We start from the raw sequence: 21,156 nt of genomic DNA on the forward strand, positions 1-21,156 counted from the left end.
CTACCATAGGAGACTTCATGCTGGCTTTCTCCCTCCTCAGGCCATTTTGGGCTCAGACCCTCTCTCCCATCAACCGTCAACGCCCCCCAACCATGGTTCCTCTGCTTCTAATTCTGGATGCTCCCAATTCCTTTTTACAGAAAATAATACACCTTTTATCTGTATCCCAGGCTGGGATTGAGGCACACTTTTCTTATTATTTAAAAGATAATAAAGAAGTTTTGCTAAACAAAAGGGTTGTCTACCTCTGGTCACCCTCTCTAGGCATGTAACCCACAAGCAGAAACAATTCAATTATGATTTTTTCCTTTAATGTATCTCAGATCACCATCTTTTAAAAAATTTTTTAATTTTTTTCTTTTTAAAAGAGTGTGTGTGGGCACACGTGAGCAGGGGGAGGGGCAGAGGGAGAGGGAGAGAGAGAATCTCAAGCAGGCTGTTGCAAGCGCAGAGCCCGAAGTGGGGCTCGATCTCACAACTGCGAGATCATGACCTGAGCCAAAGTCAGGAGTCACGTGCTTAACCGACTGAGCCACCGAGGCACCCCTCAGATCACCATCTTAAGCATGACTCCTCTGCCTTGAAGTACAGAAATTCCAGGACCAACGAGGAGGGGAGGGATCTTTCCCATGGCTTTTGCTTCACTGGTGACTTGGTTTGTCTCTTCAGGGGCGGCACTGAGAGAGAGGCGGGCGTCGTGGATCCTGATTGCCCTTCTGCCAGGAAGACGCATGTAGCCGAAGATGAATTTGGACAAAGTAGCCGCTTGCTCCTTTAGCCATGGAAAAGCAGGGCCACCGTGAGATGGGAATGATCCCATCAGAGCCTCACTCCCACGTTAAATTGTTGAAAATCAACCGGGAACTTCTGGTCACTCACATCCGCAACACTCAGTGTCTGGTGGACAACTTGCTGAAGAACGACTACTTCACTTCTGAAGATGCAGAGATCGTGTGTGCCTGCCCCACGCAGCCCGATAAGGTGCTGGTGACAGGGGCTGGCCTTGGCGGGCTGTGTGTCTTGGTCGGCGGAAGGGGCTTCTCCCATTGACCTGAGTGAGGACCTCTGGGCATTTAGTACATTGGCGGGATTTCCCGTTGGGGTCATTTATAGAACAGAAACACTTGAGTTATCAGCTTATGACACGATTCCGTATTTTACTTCTGTGTTCGTGTGGAGAGCAGACTCCGCTTACCTCTCCGCTCTCCTTGCTTAAGTGTATTGCTTCCCAAACCAGTTGTTTTCACTTTTTTTTTTTTTTTAAGATTTAATTTATTTTTTTGACAGAGACAGCCAGTGAGAGAGGGAACACAAGCAGGGGGAGTGGGAGAGGAAGAAGCAGGCTCCTAGCGGAGGAGCCTGATGTGGGGCTCAATCCCAGAACGCCGGGATCACGCCCTGAGCCGAAGGCAGACGCTTAACGGCTGTGCCACCCAGGCGCCCCCAAACCAGTTGTTTTCAAATCCACTTTTGATTAGGAGGAGGGAAAACGAAAATGACCATTAAACACTAGCAGTGGTGTTCATTCAGTGACTTTAAACTCCAGAGAGCTGCTCACTGCTGGGTGAGACTCTGAGGACGGCCTTGCCTCTGGTTTGGGAGCAAACGCATCCCAGGCTGGGTCCGCAGTAAAGACTTCTCCACACTCCACCATGGGAAGTCTAAACAGCCCTTAGTTTCCTTTCAGCTTTGTGTCATCTCCCGAAAAATAGAATTGGCAAGACCCAAAACTCTTTGGTTGGGGGGGGTGACAGAACTTGTTTGTAATGTGATCCTGCCGGGCTCTGGGGAGACCAGAGGGTTTCTTGGGGGCAAGTACAGTAGCTGACTATGTGTGATTTTTTTTTTTCCCCCCGGCATTTTTAATAATACAACAAGCCTTTTTTAGGGTATAATTTACATGGGGAGCTGTTAGCCCCTTGTGTGGCCCAGCACCCACCTCATTCTGCTTGTGCAGTCATTCTGTCCCAGCAACACTCATTCTGGTCAGCAGTAGTGTTAGCTTAGAGGGACAGGAGACAAAGGGAGAATTCCAGGGGTGGGCACACCTCTCGTTTGTGAGTCTCGCCTTTTTACTTTAAGGTTTATGGAAGCCTCCTGGCTTTTTAGAGCTGTGTGCCTTAATTCCTTACTAAGGGGGGGTCCCTTTCACAGATTCTAGGCCTTCAACAGGTAGCATCTCACCCGGCTGGGTGGACGATCAAGCTTGAGGCTGTGGTAGGAGCTTGGAGCCCTGCGTGTGGGCCTCTCTGGTAGGAGGACTCCCCAAGCACCAGCTCACCCCCTCATGCTTGTGCCTCCACCAGGTCCGCAAAATTCTGGACCTGGTACAGAGCAAGGGCGAGGAGGTGGCCGAGTTCCTCCTCTACGTTCTCCAGCAGCTCGCAGATGCTTATGTGGATCTCAGGCCTTGGCTGTCGGAGACTGGCTTCTTGCCGTCAGAGCTCATTCAAAGCAGAGTTGTCGTCAACACCGACCCAGGTATGAGTCCGCCCCGGGGAGGACTGCAGACACCAAGCAAAGCCCTGGGGTTTGGAAATGCTGTGGCGTGTGGTCTCAGCAGGGTATGAACGGGGGGGGGGGGGTGGTCCACCACAGTCGGCCCAGGTGCTGTGTTCCCCGTCATCCGAGTGCTGCCCGGGGACTGTGGCTGAGCTGACCACATGTAGCTGGTCTGACTTACAGTGAGGTCTGTGGAAGTGTGGGAATGGCCTCTCTTCTGGCTTCTTGCTTGCTTCCCATTCGGACACATATAGACATTTTAATGGTCACGCAAATTCAAGGGTGCATTTTTTTTCCTTTTAAAAATCTTTCCAAATTTTATCCTAAGCAAAGTATTCTTCTATCAGCCCTAGTGGCCAGTCCTGATTTCCAAAGCCTAGTGGGACTGCATTAGCTAATCAATTCGTTCAACAAGTAGTGATGGTGTCCCCACTGTGCCAAGACATTGTTCTGGATGCCAGGAGTATGATGGGGAGCAGACCAGATATGGTTCTGGCTCTGAGAGCTTGGAGGCCAGTGCAGGAGGCCCAACTGTAAGTGGTCACACGAATGTGTGATTGCACGTGGTGACAAGGACGAGAGGAGTTCAGGCTACCGTGAGCGCATGTAATCAGGGCCATGATCTGGACTGGGCCCCGGGGAGCTTTTCTGTGCCCGTGTGCCCTCTAGCTTCAGACACTTGCTGGCAGTGTACCAGCACCAAGATCCCCAACTCTGCTGTCTAAAGAATCCAGTGTGACCTTGAACACAGAAACAGAGGACAGTGTCCCAGACCAGCAGGGGTGTGTTTGGGGGAAACCAGGCCAGCCAGCAGGGTCAGGGCCCAGCTGTTCTGTGGCTGCTGTTAGCTTCTTACTCTTCCTGCTCCTTCCCACTTCGTTCTGCCTCCTTCCCCAGGAGCAAAGGAAAATGTTCCTGCCTGTGATCATTCTTTCAAAAGAGGTCTCCACTGGTTTCTTTCTTTTAAAGATTTATTGATTTATTTATTTGACAGAGACAGCACAGGCAGGGGGAGCTGTAGGCAGAAGGAGAGAAGGAGGGAGAAGCAGACTCCCCGGTGAGATGAGAAGGGAGCCCAATGCGGGGCTCGATCCCAAGACCCCGGGATCATGACCTGAGCCGAAGGCAGACCCTTAACCAACTGAGCCACCCAGGCACCCCTCCCCTGGTTTCTTTAGCCAACTACTTCAGTAACTTTTAAAGTATAAGTCACTCTACAGAGCCAGATGTGAAAGACCACATATTGTGTGATTCTATTTATACGAAATGTCCAGAAAAGGCAAATTAATAGAGACAGAAACAGACTGGCAGTTGCCTAGGGCCGGGGGCAGAGATTGGCTAGAAGTGGGCTTACGATAGAGAGGTTTTAGAACCGGGTTGTAGTGATGTTTGCATAACTCCATAAATTTACTAACAATCATTGAGTAGTACACAATGCCTGTTGTAAAAAATGTGAATTTATGGTATGTAAATTATGCCTTATTAAAGATGTAAGAGATAAAATTCACAAATTTTGAGCAATCAAGTTGGACTCAGTTGATGGGAAAAAGTTATAGATGAATCTGGAAATGGGCATGTGTGTCTCACTTATGTTAACAAAATTACAGTGAAAATCCCAGAAGTATTTTAAGGGAATTTATGGAACCTCTTGTGTGGGGAAGGACCACCTCCCTCTCAGAGTAAGCCCATCTCTAGCTCAGGTTTGCCGAGCTCCAGGCCCATGTTGCATGTTGCCGTGTCTGCTCCCCGGCGGGCAGGTGCTTAGTCAGTGGCCCCCAGGTCTCGGCGGGGGCCCTGGGGCTGCTGTGCGCTACGTCGTTGAACAGGGTAGTTTTTATCTTTGTTTACGCTTTTTGTGCTTTGGCGCAGCTCATTTGTAATCTAGATTATTGTCGAATGTTGTGTCTTCTCCCTGAAAGTTTTGGCATTTATTTATTTATTTTTTTAAAGATTTCGTTTATTTGACAGCCAGCGAGAGAGGGAACACAAGCAGGGGGAGTGGGAGAAGAAGAAGCAGGCTCCCAGCGGAGGAGCCTGATGTGGGGCTCGATCCCAGAACTCTGGGATCACGCCCTGAGCCGAAGGCAGATGCTTAACGACTGAGCCACCCAGGCGCCCCAAGTTTTGGCATTTAGTTTGGGGACTTCCCGTTGTTTTTGGAGCAGGGCGACAAGCGAAAGAAAGGCTAGGGCAGTTTCTTCCCCAGCAACCCAATTTTCCAGTGCCTGGCCAGCTCAGTCCCCGGCGCCTGCGGCTTCTGATCTGGGGGTTGGGGAGCTCCAGCTCCACGTTGGGTGTAGAGAGACCTTAACTAAATACAAACACTTTAAAAAAAAAAAAGCGTTTCATGGGGAACTGGCTGTCTCCCTGCCCCCCCCCCCCCCATCCAGTGAGCAGGTACACGGAGAAGCTGCGACAGCAACTGGGCCGTGACTCCAAGTTCGTGCTGTGCTACGCCCAGAAGGAGGAGCTGCTGCTGGAGGAGATGTACACCGACACCATCGCCGAGCTGGTGGGCTTCCAGAACGAGAGCCTCGGCCCGCTGGGCAGCCTGGCCTGCCTCCTGGACCACTCCACGGGCGTCCTCAGCGAGCAGGGCGAGACCGTCTTCATCTGCGGGGACGCGGGCGTGGGCAAGTCTGTGCTGCTGCAGCGGCTGCAGAGCCAGTGGGCCGCGGGGCGGCTGGAGGCCGAGTTCAAGTTCTTCTTCTGCTTCCGCTGCCGGGTGTTCAGCTGCTTCAAGGAGGGCGACATGCTGCGCCTGCAGGACCTGCTCTTCAAGCATTACTGCTACCCGGAGCAGGACCCCGACGAGGTGTTCACCTTCCTGCTGCGCTTCCCCCAGACGGCCCTCTTCACCTTCGACGGCCTGGACGAGCTGCACTCGGACTTCGACCTGAGCGGCGCGCCGGACACCTGCTCCCCCTGGGAGCCCGCCCACCCCCTGGTCCTGCTGGCCAACCTGCTCAATGGGAAGCTGCTCAAGGGGGCCGGCAAGCTGCTCACGGCCCGCACGGGCATCGAGATCCCGCGCCAGTTCCTCCGCAAGAAGGTGCTCCTGCGGGGCTTCTCCCCCAGCCACCTGCACACTTACGCGCGGAGGATGTTCCCCGACCGCGCCGTGCAGGAGCGCCTGCTGGCCCAGCTGGAGGCCAGCCCCAGCCTCTGCAGCCTGTGCGCCGTGCCCCTCTTCTGCTGGATCATCTTCCGCTGCTTCCAGCACTTCCACAGCGTTTGGGAGGGCTCTGCGCAGCTGCCCGACTGCACGGTGACCCTGACCGATGTCTTCCTGCTGGTCACCGAGGTCCACCTGAACAGGACGCAGCCCACCAGCCTGGTGCAGCGGAACACGCGCAGCCGGACCGAGACATTCCGCGCCGGCCGCGGCACTTTGCGCTCGTTGGGGCAGGTGGCCCACTGGGGCATGGAGAAGAACCTCTTTGTCTTCGGCCCGGCCGAGGTGCAGGCGGCCGAGGTGCAGGAGGGGGAGCTGCAGCTGGGCTTCCTGCGGGCTGTGCCGGAGCAGGGCCTGGGCGGCGAGCAGCAGTCCTATGAGTTTTTCCACCTCACCCTGCAGGCCTTCTTTACCGCCTTCTTTCTCGTGGTGGACGACAAGGTGGGCACCCAGCAGCTGCTCACGTTCTTCCAGGAGTGGGCGCCTCCTGGCGGGGCAGGGGCCGACTCCTGCTATCCCTCCTTCCTCCCTTTCCAGTGCCTGAAGGGCAGCGGCCTGGCGGGGGAGGACCCCTTCAAGAACAAGGAGCACTTTCAGTTCACGAACCTCTTCCTGTGCGGGCTGCTGTCCAAGGCCAAGCAGAAACTGCTGCGGCACCTGGTGCCCGCCGCGGCCCTGCGGAGAAAGCGCAAGGCCCTGTGGGCACACCTGCTCGCCAGCCTGCGGGCCCACCTGAAGAACCTGCCGCGGACGCAGGTGGAGGGCTTCAGCCAGGTGCAGGCCATGCCCACGTTCGTCTGGATGCTGCGCTGCATCTACGAGACGCAGAGCGAGAAGGTGGCGCGGCTGGCAGCCAGGGGCATCTGCGCCAACTACCTCAAGCTGACCTACTGCAACGCGTGCTCGGCCGACTGCAGCGCCCTCTCCTTCGTCCTGCACCACCTCCGCAAGCGGCTCGCCCTCGACCTGGACAACAACAATCTCAACGACTACGGCGTGCGGGAGCTGCAGCCCTGCTTCAGCCGCCTCACTGTCATCAGGTGAGGGCGCCAGGCATGGGGAGCAGCCCGTGCGGCCGGGGCGGGCCCGGCTCGGGAGACACCAGGACGAGCCTCGAGGGGTGGGAGCTCCTGATTTACCCTGGCGCTCGTGACCACTGGTCTTGGAACCCCCGGACCTATTCTGTTTCAGGGTGGCAGAGGGCAAGGAACAAAGCTTCCGTGGCGGGTGGCCCCGGCTGGGCGTCCTTGAATGAGTTGCTTAACCTCTCTGATTCCTCATCTGGAAAAAAGAGATGCTGGTATCCTAGCAGTTACAGTAATAACCACCAGCGTTTCTTGAGAATGGGTGAAGTGCAGTACGAATTTTACGTGATCGAACCTTCCCCCAGTGGTAGGTACTATTATCTTCATTTTGGCAAACGAGCAAGTGTTGGCACAGAGATTTCTCAAGGTCACACAGCAGGGCCATGATGGAGCCAGAATCATAAAGAACCAACCTTTTCGAGATTCATGGGAGGCTCAAAGATAGCGCGTGAAGTTTCTGGCGCGTGGGAGCTTTTGTGATTGCCGAAAACGCAGACTCTGTGCTTCTTGGCCTCAGTTACTTTCCATGATCAAAGCCAGCAGCCCTGAGCTGCCAGGGATCTTAGTACAGAATGCTGACTCTTGAGTGGTTTCCTGTTTGATGGTTTAGAGGAAAGAGAGGCCCGTCTGTTTTCTTCTGTTAGCATTTCCTATATAAAATACACCTTGTAAATCTCTACAAGGGTTTCAGTTCTCGGTTCTCCTAACTCGGCTCCTCATTTCTGAAGAGCAGAGGGGATTTGGAACTGATCCTGCTCACCTGTTACACCAGTGCCGGTGTACGATATGTGGGGGCGGGGGATGCAGGGAGCCTGAGGCTGCCCTGGCCTGTTCTCTGTGCTCTCAGCCCGGGGCATGCTCACATTCCGGGCCCCCCTGTGCTCATTTCACGAGATGGCACGCACCAGGGCGATGCTTCTGCCCCAGGCGGCTGTCCTCGGATGACGTTTTCCTCCACACCAGCAAAGGAGAGAGCAGGAGGAAATGGGCAACTCCAGAGAAGCATTTTGAGCTCCCTGAGACCATCAATTAGGGTTATTTTGACTGAGAGTTGGCGAAAGCTTAGATAGGTTACAAGCTTGTCTTTCATGGAAAAGTCCAGAGGAGGGCAGTTCAGAGCTGCTGTGTGCCTCCACGAGCATCAGGAGCCCAGGCTCTCTTCTCCTTTGCGGTGGCCCTGCTGCCCTCACTTCCTGATTTCCACTTCTTGGCCCAAGATGGCTGCTCATTTCCAGCCATTCAGTTGACATTCTAGCCACCAGGAAGAAGAATGGGCAAAGGACACACCTCATTCTTTTAAGAAGACTTCTCAGCTATTGCTAATGAGAATTCTAATTGCTAATTAGATTTCATGGGGTAGAACTTAATCCCATGTGCCCAGTTAAAGAAATGGCGGATTTTATTTCTAAGAAAGCATAGATATCGGAAGTGACTAATAGCCTCTGTCACCCTAGATGGCCATGCAGTGTGTGTACGCCCTGTGCCCCAGCACCGAAGTGGGCACGAGGGGAGGAGGGGTCCTGAGTATCAGGCCACATCAAAATGATCAGGTCAGAAAATCAAACTTTTACTTGTTCAGCCTTTCACTTATTACAGAGACCAGCTTGTGGGCCCAGTTTGGCCCAAGGCTTGCGTTTGTAAATTTTTATTGGAACACAGCCAAACCATTTACGCATCGGCTGCTTCGCACTACAGAGTTGAGTAGTTGCAATAGAGATCACATGGCCCGCAGACCCTAAAATATTTGCTCTCTGGCCCTTTACAGAAAAAGTTTGCTGACCCTTGGATTATTATCTCGCCCACCCCTGATATCTCACTCTCATCCATCCCTGAGCCTTGCTGTTTTTTGAGCCTCCCCTAAATGATGGGGTGGAGGATTGAACAAATCATGGTAGTTTGTTACACAGATTACTTGGTAGTAAAAAAATAGTATTTCACATTTTAGCCACATCAAAATATCCTGTTAGTATAGGGATTGTGCAGAACAATTCCGGCGAGGGGCTGGCCCTCGTGCAGGAGACAGCCATCGAGAAGGCTCGCTTTTCCCGCCCCTCTCTCTGAGTGGGACTTCCAGAGGGGGAGGCTGTGGACATTGTGGGTGAGACCGTTCTCGTGGGGACTGTCTGCTTCTTGTAGGACACCTACTATCTCTGGCCTCACCTGCAAGACAGGGGAGCGTTCCTCCTCCAGCTTTCCATCACTAGAAGCAGCTCCACGTGTTTCCAAATCCCGTGGCCCCTGCTGTGCAGTGAGAAACGCAAAGAGAGCCTGGCTGACACAGAGGCCGCCCACAAAGGATGGATGTCAGAGCTGGCTGGCCTCGCGCGTCCTTTATGTGTCCCTCGTTGCCCTACTGTTGGGTCGGGGCTGTGCCGTAGCCTTGCTGACCGGTGGGTTCTGGGTGGTTCTGTCGGCCCCACGACGACTAGGCTTTTTAGGAGCTCTTTGGCTGACTGCTCTGGCCACCCTCTCAGGCGGTTTATAGCTGGGAAAACTCCGGGACCTCCAGGCTTCTGGATCCTTGTGGCATTAATGCTGCTTCATAGTGATCAGCTGCCGTGACTTGTAACTTTCCTTGCTGTTCTGTTTCAGACTCAGCGTAAACCAGATCACGGACAGTGGGGTAAAGGTGCTATATGAAGAGCTGACCAAGTACAAAATTCTGACCTTCTTAGGGTACGTATTTCTGACCAGCGCCAGGCCAGGGATGCAGTCGTAAGACAGACGAGCGGGGAACTGCCATTCGTGTGGGTCACTGGACGGTTGGGATGATGGCTGAGGCGCCAGGAAGATCCCGGATGGGGAGCCGGGCGTCCTGGGTCCTGCTCTTGGCTTGGCCAGCAGCCCGCTCTTTGAGCAAGTCAGGAAATGTGAAGCTGCAGCCTTTTCACTTGTGTTTTGGGATCCTCATATAGGCAAGTGTTTTACGAGTGGTGATTGGGGGTTGCTGAGGGAATAGCTGGGGATATATATATATATTTTTAAGATTTATTTATTTTAGAGAGAGCGAGCTGAGTGGAGGGAGGGGCAGAGGGAGAGAGAATCTTAAGCACTCTCTCCACTGAGAGTGGAGCCCAACACAGGACTCGATCCCAGGACTCTGAGATCATGAGCTGAGCCGAAATCGAGTCGGACGCTTAACCAACGAGCCACCCAGGTGCCCCTGGGGACATGTTTTATAAATGCTAGATACTGTTTACACTTCGATTCGCCACTATGGGCCCATGATCTCTCATCCAGAACCCTGAGGGCAAGACAGCAATCAGAGTTCAGTGTACATGCTGTATCGTGGTGATAGGACCGGCGAAGTCAAGGGCATGCACCCTGGTTTCAAGTACTTTACTATTTCGGCAGCAAAGTGGATGAACAGTCAAAGCAGTTAGGATAAAGACCACGAATGGTGGCACATCAGTGGCCAGAACTGTTGTGAAAAGCTTTGGGTTTTCAGAGCCTCTGGGAGGTGGAGCGTAAGCGCTGGGCGGCCGGTCCAGCCGGCCCCTGGCCACTGCTGGCTGAGCGCAGCAGCCTGTCGTCAGCCCCCGGGCCCCCCCTCCCTCCGCGCTGGGGTGATCCCAGGCGGCCGTGTGGCTCAGGAGCTGTGTGTGACTGTGGGACACCTGAAACCCGTCTGGTTACCACTGTCAGCTTCTCTCTGGCTTCTTGTTGAACTGGTATCAGGTGGTAACATGACGAACAGGGAGCAGTGAGGAGGCTCCAACTCTCAAAACGTTTTCCCCTCGAGATGCCGCTTGTAACCTTAATGCAACAATACCCATCAGGGCCGCTGGCTGTGCACCCGGGCTTGGAGCGGTCGCCCGCGGTTGTCCCAATGCGCCTGTGGGGGAGCCCTGACTCCTGCTCCTTCCTGCAGGTGCAGAAGTAGAGGCCGGGCCAGAGGCACAGCGGGCTCTCCACCCGGCCTGCGGGACCCCGGAGCCCCAGACTGCTCTCCGTGTCCTTCCTCTCTCCTTTCAGCCCAGACCTCAGAAATCGGCAGCCAGCACATACCCCACTTTAAAAATGGGGGTCATTAAGATGACACTGGGACACGGGAATAAAAGGAACAGCTTAAGGAATATAAATCAGTGATATTGTTATGTTTTTTTTCAATAGAAATATTTTTAAATTTAAATTCAATTAATTAACATAATGTAGTATTGGTTTCAGAGGTAGAGGTCAGTGATTCATCAGTCTTATATCACACCCAGTGCTCATCACATCAATGCCCTCCTTAATGCCCGTCACCCAGTTACCCCATCCCTCCACCCACCTTCCCTCCAGCAACCCTCAGTTTGTTTGCTATGATTAAGAGTCTCTTATGGTTTGTCTCCCTGATTTCATTTTATTTTTCCTTCTCTGCCCCTATGATCCTCTGTTTTGTTTCTTGAATTCCACATGAGTGAAATCATATAATTGTCTTTCTCTGATTGACTTATTTGCTTAGCATAATACCCTCTAGTTTCATCCATGTCATTGCAAAAGGCAAGATTTCATTTTTGATGGCTGAATAATATTCTAGTGTGTGTGTGTGTCTATACACGCACACATATATACACACACACACACACCACCTCTCCTTTATCCAATCATCTGTTGATGGACATCGGGGCTCTTTCCGTAGTTTGGCTATTGTGGACACTGCTGCTGTGAACATTGGGGTGCAGGTGCCCCTTTGGATCGCTACATTTGTATCTTTGGGGTAAATACCCAGTTGTGCAATTGCTCAGTCGCAGGGTAGCTCTCTTTTCAGCTTTCTGAGGACCCTCCATACTGTCTGCCAGAGCGGCTGCACCAGCTTGCATTCCCACCAACAGTGCGAGAGGCTTCCCCTAGTCAGTGATGTCGCAGAGCATCCTGTGGTGACAGATGGGAACTGCACTGTATGGAACATGGCATAACTTATAAACTTGCGGTTTCCCTGTGTTGTACACCTGAAATTAATGTGACATTGCGTCAACTCAAAAAACAGAAAAGAAAAAAGCTGACATTGGGATCCTAAAGTCTCATGCTGTGCTTTCTCTCGAAGCCTATACAGCAACCAGATCACTGATGTCGGAGCCAGGTACATCGCCAGAATCCTGGACGAGTGCAAAGGCCTCACACACCTGAAGTAAGTGGGGTGTGCGTGGCAGGCTATTCAGTCGCCTCTGTGGTCACCCCTTCATTAGTCAAAGAATAAATGCCACTATAAAGAGCGCTCACCTTAAAGCCTTCTGCTTGCCCAGAGTCACACTGGTCCAGTGAGGAGAACTGTGTGTGGCAGGTAAGCTGTCCGCGTGGAGGAATCGTGGCCTGACCGGGACGCTCGGGTTTCCACAGGGCCAGGTGAGGGGTGGGCTTCTGGTTCACGGACGGGGCCTTTCTGCTGTGTCCTCACACGGTGGAAAAGGAGGCGAGGGAGCTCTGGGGGGCGCCTCACTGATCCCATTCACACCAGCTCCGTCCTCATGACCTCATCCCCTCCAAGGGCCCTGCCTCCTAATAGCATCACCTGAGGGGTTGAGAGTTTCAGCATATGGATTTTGGGGGGACACAAACGTTCAGACATGGCACCCATCTAGTTGCCAGTAAGAGCCTGATCCTTGGCCTTGTCACGGAAGTGCTCTGACAGAGGTGACCGAGCACCGGGCTCGGAGGAGCCCCTGGTGCTGCACTGGAGACCTTGGCCACTTGCAGCTGAGACGGGAACCCCCCGGGTCTGCTGATGGAAATGAGCGATACTCTGCAGGCCATTTAAAGAACTCCCAGGAAAGCTTAAGTCCCTAAGGTTTGGCAGAGACAGCGACCACGTCTGGAGGGGATTCTGATGGCTCTCTCTAGGGCGGTGGGTCCTTCCTTGAGAGGAAGCCCGGGCATGGGCGCGGCAGGTCCCAGGAGAACGGGGGGCGGAAGGGGCCCTGTGCGGGGCACAAGGGTGCTGACGGTGGAGTCCCCCCACCGCTGGGGGCTGACCTGTGCACGGCTCTCTCTGCAGACTGGGGGAGAACAAAATAACGAGTGAAGGAGGAAAGTGCCTCGCCCTGGCTGTGAAGAACAGCAAGTCAATCTTTGAAATCGGGTGAGTAGAGGCGAGGGCGAGAGAGAGAGAGAGAGAGAGAGAGAGAGATACACGCTGTTTTGTGTACGATCGCGCCAGCCGCTGTTCTCGAACGTAAATATACCAAAAGCCCTGGGGCTGACTGCAGCTTCCCTTGCACACACTTATTTCATTCATGCAAGAGTCCGTCAGTCTCACGGCCAGCAAGCAGAGGACCCGATCCAGCCGCGTGCGCCAGCTTTCCACAGGCAGACGGCCTTCACCCTGGCGATGTTCTATAGTCCCTGGAGGCTTTTTTTGTTTTGTTTTTAAGATTTCATGTATTTATTTGACAGCACAAGCAGGGGCAGAGGGAGAAGGAGCAGCAGACTCCCTGCTGAGCAGGGAGCCTGATGCGAGTGTCGATCCTGGGATCAGGACCTGAGCCGAAGGCAGACATTTCACTGACTGAGCCACCTAGGGGCTGAGGCCTTTTTTTTTTTTTTAATTCCTTTTTTTGTGGTAAAATACATATAATATAAAAATCCCCATCTTGCCCATTTGTAGGGGCACAATTCAGGGGCATTACGCATCCTCATGGTTGTGCGACCATCACCACCGTCCATCTCCTCAACTCTTCATCTTGCAAACCAGAAGCGCTCTACCCGCTCAGGAGAACTCCCCGTCGTCCCTTCCTCCAGCCCCCGCCCACCACCCCCGGCCTTCTGTCCCTGGGAGTGTAGAAGTGACGCCATACAGTATTTGTGTCTCTGGGACTGGCTTTCTTCAGCCGGCCCGGGGTTCTCAAGGTTCATCCACGCCGCAGTTGTGTTGGCACTTCCTTCCGTTTTAAGGTGGGGTGACAGTCCACTGTATGTACGCGCCACATTTTGTCCGTCAGTGGGCACTTGGGCGGCTTCCGCACTGGAGCTGTCGTGAGGGCTGCTGCTGGGAACATGGGTGCGCCAGATCTCTTGGACTTCTTTCGGCTGTACACCCAGAAGCGGAGTTGTTGGGTCAGCTGTTGATTCTATTCTGAGGTTTTTGAGGAAATGCCACACCGGTTCCCACAGCAGCCGTCCCGCGTTACATGCCCAGACGCAGGGCACCAGGGTTCCAGACGGTCCACGTCCTTGCCGACACTTGTTATTCTCTGTTCTTTTGCTAGTAGCCATCCTAACAGGTGTGAGGTGGTATCTCACTGTGGTTTTGATTCTGGAGGCTTTTTAAACCTTTTTATATTGCTATAATTTTTATCTGATTATGAAAGAAACACAATTTATCTGTAAACTATGAAAAGTATACTAAAAATCATCTCAGAAATACTGTCAACATTTGAGGTCAGGTAAGCTTTCTCGCTCTCACATGCAGGTGTGTGCTCTGAGTACAGGAAAGGTCAAACCATGTACAGAGTTTTATTCTTTTTCATTTAATCTCCTATCACGAGTAGCTTTCCACTCTATTAAAACTTTGATACCATTCAATTGTATGGTAAACATACCTTTTTTTTATAGTTTCAGTTTTTTATTCATAGTTTCAATTTTTTATTTAAATTCCAGTTAGTTAACATAGTGTAGTATTCGTTTCAGGAGTGGAATTTAGTGGTTCATCACTTAAAACACCCAGTGCGCGTCACAAGTGCCTCCTTAATGCCCATCCCCCATCTAGCCCATCCCCCACCTACCTGCCTCCAAACTGAGGTTTGTTCTCTGTAGTTAAGAGTCTGTTTTATGGTTTGCCTCCCTCCCCCCACCCGTGTTCATTTGTTTTGTTTCTTAAATTCCACATGAGTGAGATCCTACAGTATTTGTCTTTCTCTGACTTATTTCACTTAGCATTATACTCATTAGCTCCATTCACATTGTTGCAAATGACTACCTTTCTTTCTTTTTGTTGGCTAATATTCCTCTGTGTGTGTGTGTGTGTGTGTGTGTGTATGTGTGTGTGTACACACCACCTCTTCTTTATCCATTCATCAGTCGATGGACATCTAGGCTCTCTCCATACTTTGGCTATTGTGGACATTGCTGCTGTAAACATTGGGGTGCATGTATCCCTTCGAATCTGTGTGTTTGTATCCTTTGGGTAAATACCTAGTAGTGCAATTGCTGGGTCAGAGGGTAGCTCTATTTTTAACTTTTTGAGGAACCTCCACACTGTTCTCCAGAGCGGCTGCACCAGTTTGCATTCCCACCCACAGTGCAAGAGGCTTCCCCTTTCTCTGCATCCTCCTCGGATACACACTTTTTATGCAAAACACTGAGAACTCCTTGCAGGGCTCTAGCATCTGCAGGGGATGGTGGCAGGCCACTGGTCTGGTGAGAGCCCGTTGCCCAGGTAGCCCCAGGTCGCTGGGTGGGGGCCGGGCAGACAGTGCTCTCAGCCTATTAAAAACCGTGCCGTAGGCCAGGCACCTTTCTAAGTGCTTTGCACATAAATTAACTAACTTAACCCCAAACCTACTCTGGGGGAATGTTATTAGCCGCATTTTACAGATGAGGAGGCTAAGGTCCAAGAGATTATGTGAATTACATAGTTAAATCCAGGTAAAAACCCAGTTAAAACAGGAGCCCAGCGTCCTGCCGCGCAGAGCCTCGCAGGTTAGCCGCGGTGGGGACGGCAGGTGTGGGGCTTCGCGACTGCAGCTCCCTGCCCAGACCCCCAGCCCGCAACGACCCACTCGCACGCAGGGCAGGGCCCTCGTCACCCTAAAGCGGCATTGCCGGTGAGGTTTCTGAGGGTGCTTCCTGGTCTTTGCTTCTTGGAAGACCGACCGTGTCCTCACGAACGTCTCGGAGCCCGCGGCGGGTCAGATGGACGCTGGCAGTCGGCACCGCCACAGGCCTCCCTTTTCGGCCGCTGCCACCCCGTCTCCTTGGCGGCGGGGGCATTTCTGCGACAGTCGTGTGCCCAGGCCCTCTGACAGCTCTCCGAAAGCGCACGGCGATGTCGGTCTCTAATTGGGCGACTACCCGCTGGGCTTCTGTCCCCGAGGCTTCTGCCGGTCCTATCCCTACACTTCCCTGTGACTGTGAAGCCTGGAGCAGCCTCACTAAGGGGCTGCCGGGGAGTCTTCCCCAGGCCGAGCTCCAGGGACGAAGCCAAGACCTCTGCCTGCGAGTGAGGACACGGCAAGCACGGGCCCCGGCAGAAAGCAAGGGGTGAGCGCGAGCTCACCCCGCCGTCTCGCCTCTGCCCTCAGGATGTGGGGCAACAGAATCGGGGACGAGGGAGCCATGGCCTTCGCGGAGGCTCTGAGGAACCACCCCAGCCTGACCAACCTGAGGTACTGCTGCCTTCTGGGACCCGCCGTCCCCGGGGTCCAGCCTGGGCACTCCGTGTGCCTCCTGCTGTGCCAGGGGAGCAGCCAAGGGGAGGGGGTTGGCTTGCCTAACGGAGAAGGTATGTGTGTGTGTGTGTGATTTTTCTTTTGTAAACCATTTTATGGACACGTAAGAGGCAGAGCACATTACCGTTCAGCTCGGCCACTTGTCATGTGTCACCACCACCCAGATCAAGACCTAGGACTCTGCCAGCCCCTCAGCGCTTGCCCCGGGCCCCTTGGCAGTGGGGACGTAGGGAGGATTCTCAAGTCCAGATGACACTGGAAGGGGATGCTGTCCCTTCCTCATTCACAGGATGGTGCTGACACAGAGGGGAACCTTCATCTCTGTAGAGACCTGCTCCTCCCTGGCCTTCTTTTAGGCCACTGGCCAAATCCCAGAGCCTCGGGTGTCTCCCTGTTGCCTGGGTTCTTCCTGACACTGAAAAAGAATCCAAGATAGTGGGGACGATAGCAGAGTTTCCTCTTCCCCAGAGCAGAGGACGCTTCTCCAGGTCTCACTGATGGGCACCTTGCAAACGTTGGTCAGCCACCTGAAGCAGAGTCCTCCCAGCCCCTGATGTGCCTCGGACCAGGTCTTGCAGACGTTCCATGTCCTGCCTGGCCTCTCCCTGAGCGGGCCTGTGCCTGTCCTCACGCTCGGAGCGTGGGCTCTGGAGCAACAAAGCTGGAGCCGCTGCTGGCCAGGCTGAGCACTTCTGCCTGCCTGAAGTCCACTTCCTTTGTGGGCAGGGGCCACCTCCAGGCAGCACCTTCTGGGAGCTTCTGTTGCTGAAGCCAAAGCCAAATGTAGACGTGTCTCTCATGACTGACCCCACATGTTTTCCTTCCCAGTCTTGCTTTCAACGGCATCTCCACGGAAGGAGGAAAGAGCCTCGCACAGGCCCTGCAGCACAACACCACTCTGAGAATATTCTGGTAAGAACCAGAGTCCTCTTGAAAGGCTGGGTCTCAGGGATCATTCCAAAGACTGCATGGCCTGGAATCTTAACTGAAAAGCCACCTTTTTAATTGAAAAGGCTCTAGGCCTTTCCTCAGTGTTGAGTTGAGAGTTTAATTTCCTCCTAGAAAAGAAAACAGCCATTCCTGAAGCACAAACAGGTACAGAAGAGGGAAGGGGGCCCCAGGAGCATGGGTTGGACCTTAGCCTTCTTTGCCAGCCCAGACCTCAGAAAAACCTGAAGGCTGGCCATTCTGTCAGGATTATCCTCGGAGCACCTTCAGATAAGCTTGCAGAGTCCAACTTCAGTGCACTTGCCTCAAACTTTTCTCCCTTCCTCCTCTTAAGCCGCCTTCCCCCCCATGCACCCCATCACAGTCTGGCCCTTCGTGGTCCAGCTCACCAGTCACCGAAAGCCCACTTCCTCACTCCTCCTCTGCCCTCCAGGGGGACTAATTTAGTGTAGGTTGCCTTTTGACAGTGCTTTTTTGTTTTGTTTTGTTTTTCCTTTTGTCATTTAATTTATTTGAATTTTTATTTACTTGCCTGTATCATAAATTCCTTATGGGTGAGAGAACTGTATTAGGGACTCAGGGCACCTATCAGCTGAGTTCGTTCATACTGACAATGTCATTTTGAGAGTTCTCCTAGTAGACCTGCTGGCCATGAAATGCATTTTTAATTCTTTTCCTCTAAAAAAAAAATCTTTAAAAATACTTTATTTTTAAAAAACTGTAAGGAAGTCAGAAAGTAGGAAGTGAAAGTACTTCCTCCCTCGTGTTTTCCAGATATAACTTTTTTTTCCTAGCATTTGAATGTGTATTCATATATATCCCTTTTCTTACAAAATAGAATTTTTGTATTTTACAAAATATCTTAAGGGGCATCTGGGCGGCTGAGTCGGTTAAGCACCCGACTCTTGATTTCAGCTCAGGTCATGATCTCAGGGTCGTGAGATCGAGCCTTGTGTCAGGCTTCACACTTAGTGCAGAGTCTGCTCAAGATTCTCTCTCCCTCTGCCCCTCCCCGCTGTGCGTGCTCTCGCGCGCTCTCTCTCAAATCTTAAAAAAAAAAATCTTAACCATGTATTGTCCACATTTTACATGTCCTTTATGTCCAGGTCTCTCAGTCTCAACACTGTTGACATTTTGGTCCAAATCATTCTTGCAAGGGGCTGTCCTGTCCATTATAGGGTGTTTAGCAGAACCCTGGGCATCTACCCATTAGATCCAATCTGATGCTCAGAATGTCTCCAGATGTTGACAAATGTCCTGTAGACGGAGAAGCACCCAGTTGAGAACCAATACTCTACATGGACAGTAACAATGTTAGTACCGAGCATTTCTCGAGTGCTGACTGTATGCCATGCATTCTTCTTGGCCTTTTACTTTTACTTTTTTTTGCGAGAGCGAGCAGGAGAGAGTGTGTGAGTAGGGTGGGGCGCAGAGGAAGAGAGAGAGAATCTTAAGTGGGCTCCACACCCAGTGCAGAGCCCGACACGGGGCTCAATCGCACGCCCGTGAGACCATGACCTGAGCCGAAATCAAGAGTTGGACACTTAACCGACTGAACCACCCAGGCGCCCCTAATCTCAGCCCCTTATAGGTGTTCACGCACCCTCACGGCCACCCCATAACGTCTGTACTGTGACTGTTCACCCTTAATTGTCTGAGAAAACTCAGGCGCAGAGAATTTAAACCACCCGCCCGAGGTTGTCCTGCTAGTGAGCGACACACACCGGGCGTGTCTGGCTCCCGAGTACTCTTCAATGTCGTGTTCTTCTGCCTTGTTCTCTCTACCTCCTTCCCTCTAAAGGCTGCACAACGTCCCACTGAATGGATGTTCGCAATTTAGTTTCCCAGTATTCTCTGCTGATATTTACTGCTGTCCACATTTCACATTACGACTGATAACGCCGCGGTCGGTACCGCGTGCACAGATCTTTGCACAGCTCTTTTCCCGCCGCAGGGTCAGCGTCCAGAAGTGCCATCGTGGGCTCAAAGTAGAACACATTTGAAATTCAGGTCGACACTACCAAGTTGCCCTTTGAGGAATGATATTTTAAGGTTCTGTTTCATTCTTCTTCTTTATTCTTTCATCCACGGTACAACGGGGTCCAATCCTATTTACACCCAGGAGCTTCTAGCCCTTTGTGCTTTATCCAGACCACTTCTAGTTTTAAGAACAGCTGAAGGACTTCCTGAACTTTGAGTCCCTGAACGTGGGTCCTTCACAACAGGCTTCAGAGCAGAGCACTGAGCACATTTCAACACGTAGATGACAGGCTTTTCTAAGTCTTCCTACGACTGGCCTTGGTAACAGGCTGTCCAGGGTGTTCAAGGGGCCTTGGGGGCTGGAAGAGGCCCGGGAAGCAGGTCCCTATCTTCTGGGATCTGAGGCCCCAGCAAAGATGGGGAGGGAGCATGGGCTCTGCTAGAGCAGCAGAGCTAAGAAGTAGGAGCTTGGGAACAGGATTGGCACTAGGAATGAATCACCCTTTATTGTCTAAGGGGCTCAGAGGCTGGGGTTGGGACCTGGCTGCTTGCTCGGGCCAGCAAGTGATTAGCAGCCTAAGCTGGAGAGATCTGGGCTGGGATCCCACTTCTGAGAACGCATTTAAAAATGTGTGCCAGGTAGGGGCTCTCCTGGGTAAACACGTCCTTTCTTTTCTAGGCTCACCAAAAACGAACTCAACGATGAAGTGGCAGAGAGCCTGGCGGAGATGCTGAAAGTCAACCAGACGTTGAAACATTTATGGTAACTCAGAGAACCTCCGAATTTCAGGCTGGGCTACTTTTAAAACCTATTTTTTGAGACGACGTGCCTGGCTGGCTCAGCTGGTAAAGCAGGTGGCTCTTGATCTTGGGGTTGTGAGTTCGGGCCCCACGTTGGGTGTAGAGGATTAGTTAAATCTCAGTAAAACGTACAGGTCCGTGGTCTGTAGTGTACCCACAAGGTTGTGCAACCAGCGCCACAATCCAACTAGGTCGGTTTTACTCCCCACCGCCCCCAGCCCGAGAACACCCCATGCGGTAAGTAGTGCCTCCCCGTCTTTCCCCTCCAGGCCCTCATCGACTAGTTCATCCCTATGCATTTGCCTATTCCAGGCATTTCATGAAAATAGAACCCTATGACGTGTGACTTGCGTGCTTTCCCTGGCACGTGTTTCCAAGCTTCCTCTACGTTCTCGCATGTGTCAGACCTCACGGCTCCGTGTGGCTGATATCCCTCTGTGCGGCTCGTCCACAGTCTGTCCGTTCGTCAGTTGGTAGGCACTGGGGTTGTTTCTACTTTTTGACTGTTGTGCATAATGCTACCCTGAACATTCCTGTGCATGTTTGTGTGTGGACGTATGTTTGCTTTCTTTTCTCCTGGGTACACACTTAGGAAGAGAATTGCCAGTCATATGGCCACTCTGTATGTAACTTTCTGAGGAGCCGCCTAATATTTTTTCTTTTTCTTTTTTTTTTTTTTTAAGATTTTATTTATTTATTTGACAGAGAGAGAGAGAGAGAGAACACAAGCAGGGGGAGTGGGAGAGGGAGAAGCAGGCTTCCCGCCGAGCAGGGAGCCCGATGTGGGGCTCGATCCCAGGACCCTGGGATCATGACCTGAGCCGAAGGCAAACGCTTAATGACTGAGCCACCCAGGCGCCCCCAAATATTTTCTGAAGCGGCTGCTCTCCTTCACCTTCCCACCAGCACTGTGGGAAGGCTCCGAGCTTTCACACCCTCACCAATAACACTGGTCATTGTCCATCTTTTTGAATCCTGTCACTCCAGTGGTTGTGACGTGGCCTCTCATTGTGGTTTTGATCTGTGTTTCCGTGCTAACACTGGGCCTCTTTTCATGTGCCTGTTGGCCTTCGTGTATCTTCTTTGAAGAAATGTCTCCACATCCTTCCCCCAGATTTAATCTAAATGTTAATAGATTTAACTTATTTGTCTTTTCATTATTGAGTTCTTAGAGTTCTTTATATATTCTGGGTACTAGACACTTACGAGGTAGACAGTTTGAAAGTATTTCCTCTGTGGGGTTTTTTGCTTTCTTATTAGTGATCTTTGAAGCACAAAAGTGTTTAATTTTGATGGAAGT

The 21,156-nt window shown here is 52.3% G+C and overlaps 1 protein-coding gene across 10 annotated transcripts in view; it reads left to right on the forward strand.

Annotated features, from left to right (window-relative positions):
- The window catches only part of NOD1 (nucleotide binding oligomerization domain containing 1), an 83,094-nt gene that overhangs the window by 42,988 nt on the left and 18,950 nt on the right, over positions 1-21,156 (forward strand). For 7 of the 10 annotated variants that reach the window (XR_015723910.1, XM_087860946.1, XM_045792931.2 and 4 more), the window contains 9 exons: positions 670-981; positions 2,307-2,481; positions 4,893-6,717; positions 9,355-9,438; positions 11,789-11,872; positions 12,737-12,820; positions 15,981-16,064; positions 16,956-17,039; positions 19,735-19,818. Coding sequence is in view for 9 of the 10 variants with exons in the window: in XM_087860946.1 (XP_087717072.1) it covers positions 781-981; positions 2,307-2,481; positions 4,893-6,717; positions 9,355-9,438; positions 11,789-11,872; positions 12,737-12,820; positions 15,981-16,064; positions 16,956-17,039; positions 19,735-19,818 (2,705 nt within the window). In the remaining variant the exon portion in view is untranslated. Of the gene's footprint in view, positions 1-669; positions 982-2,306; positions 2,482-4,892; positions 6,718-9,354; positions 9,439-11,788; positions 11,873-12,736; positions 12,821-15,980; positions 16,065-16,955; positions 17,040-19,029; positions 19,128-19,734; positions 19,819-21,156 lie in introns of those variants that run through there. The other 3 variants (XM_045792941.2, XM_087860948.1, XM_045792939.2) reach the window with 3 other exon arrangements.

Source organism: Ursus americanus, chromosome 3, assembly GCF_024610735.1.
Source record: "Ursus americanus isolate L20-20 chromosome 3, mUrsAme1.1.p, whole genome shotgun sequence".
NCBI lineage: Eukaryota > Metazoa > Chordata > Mammalia > Carnivora > Ursidae > Ursus > Ursus americanus.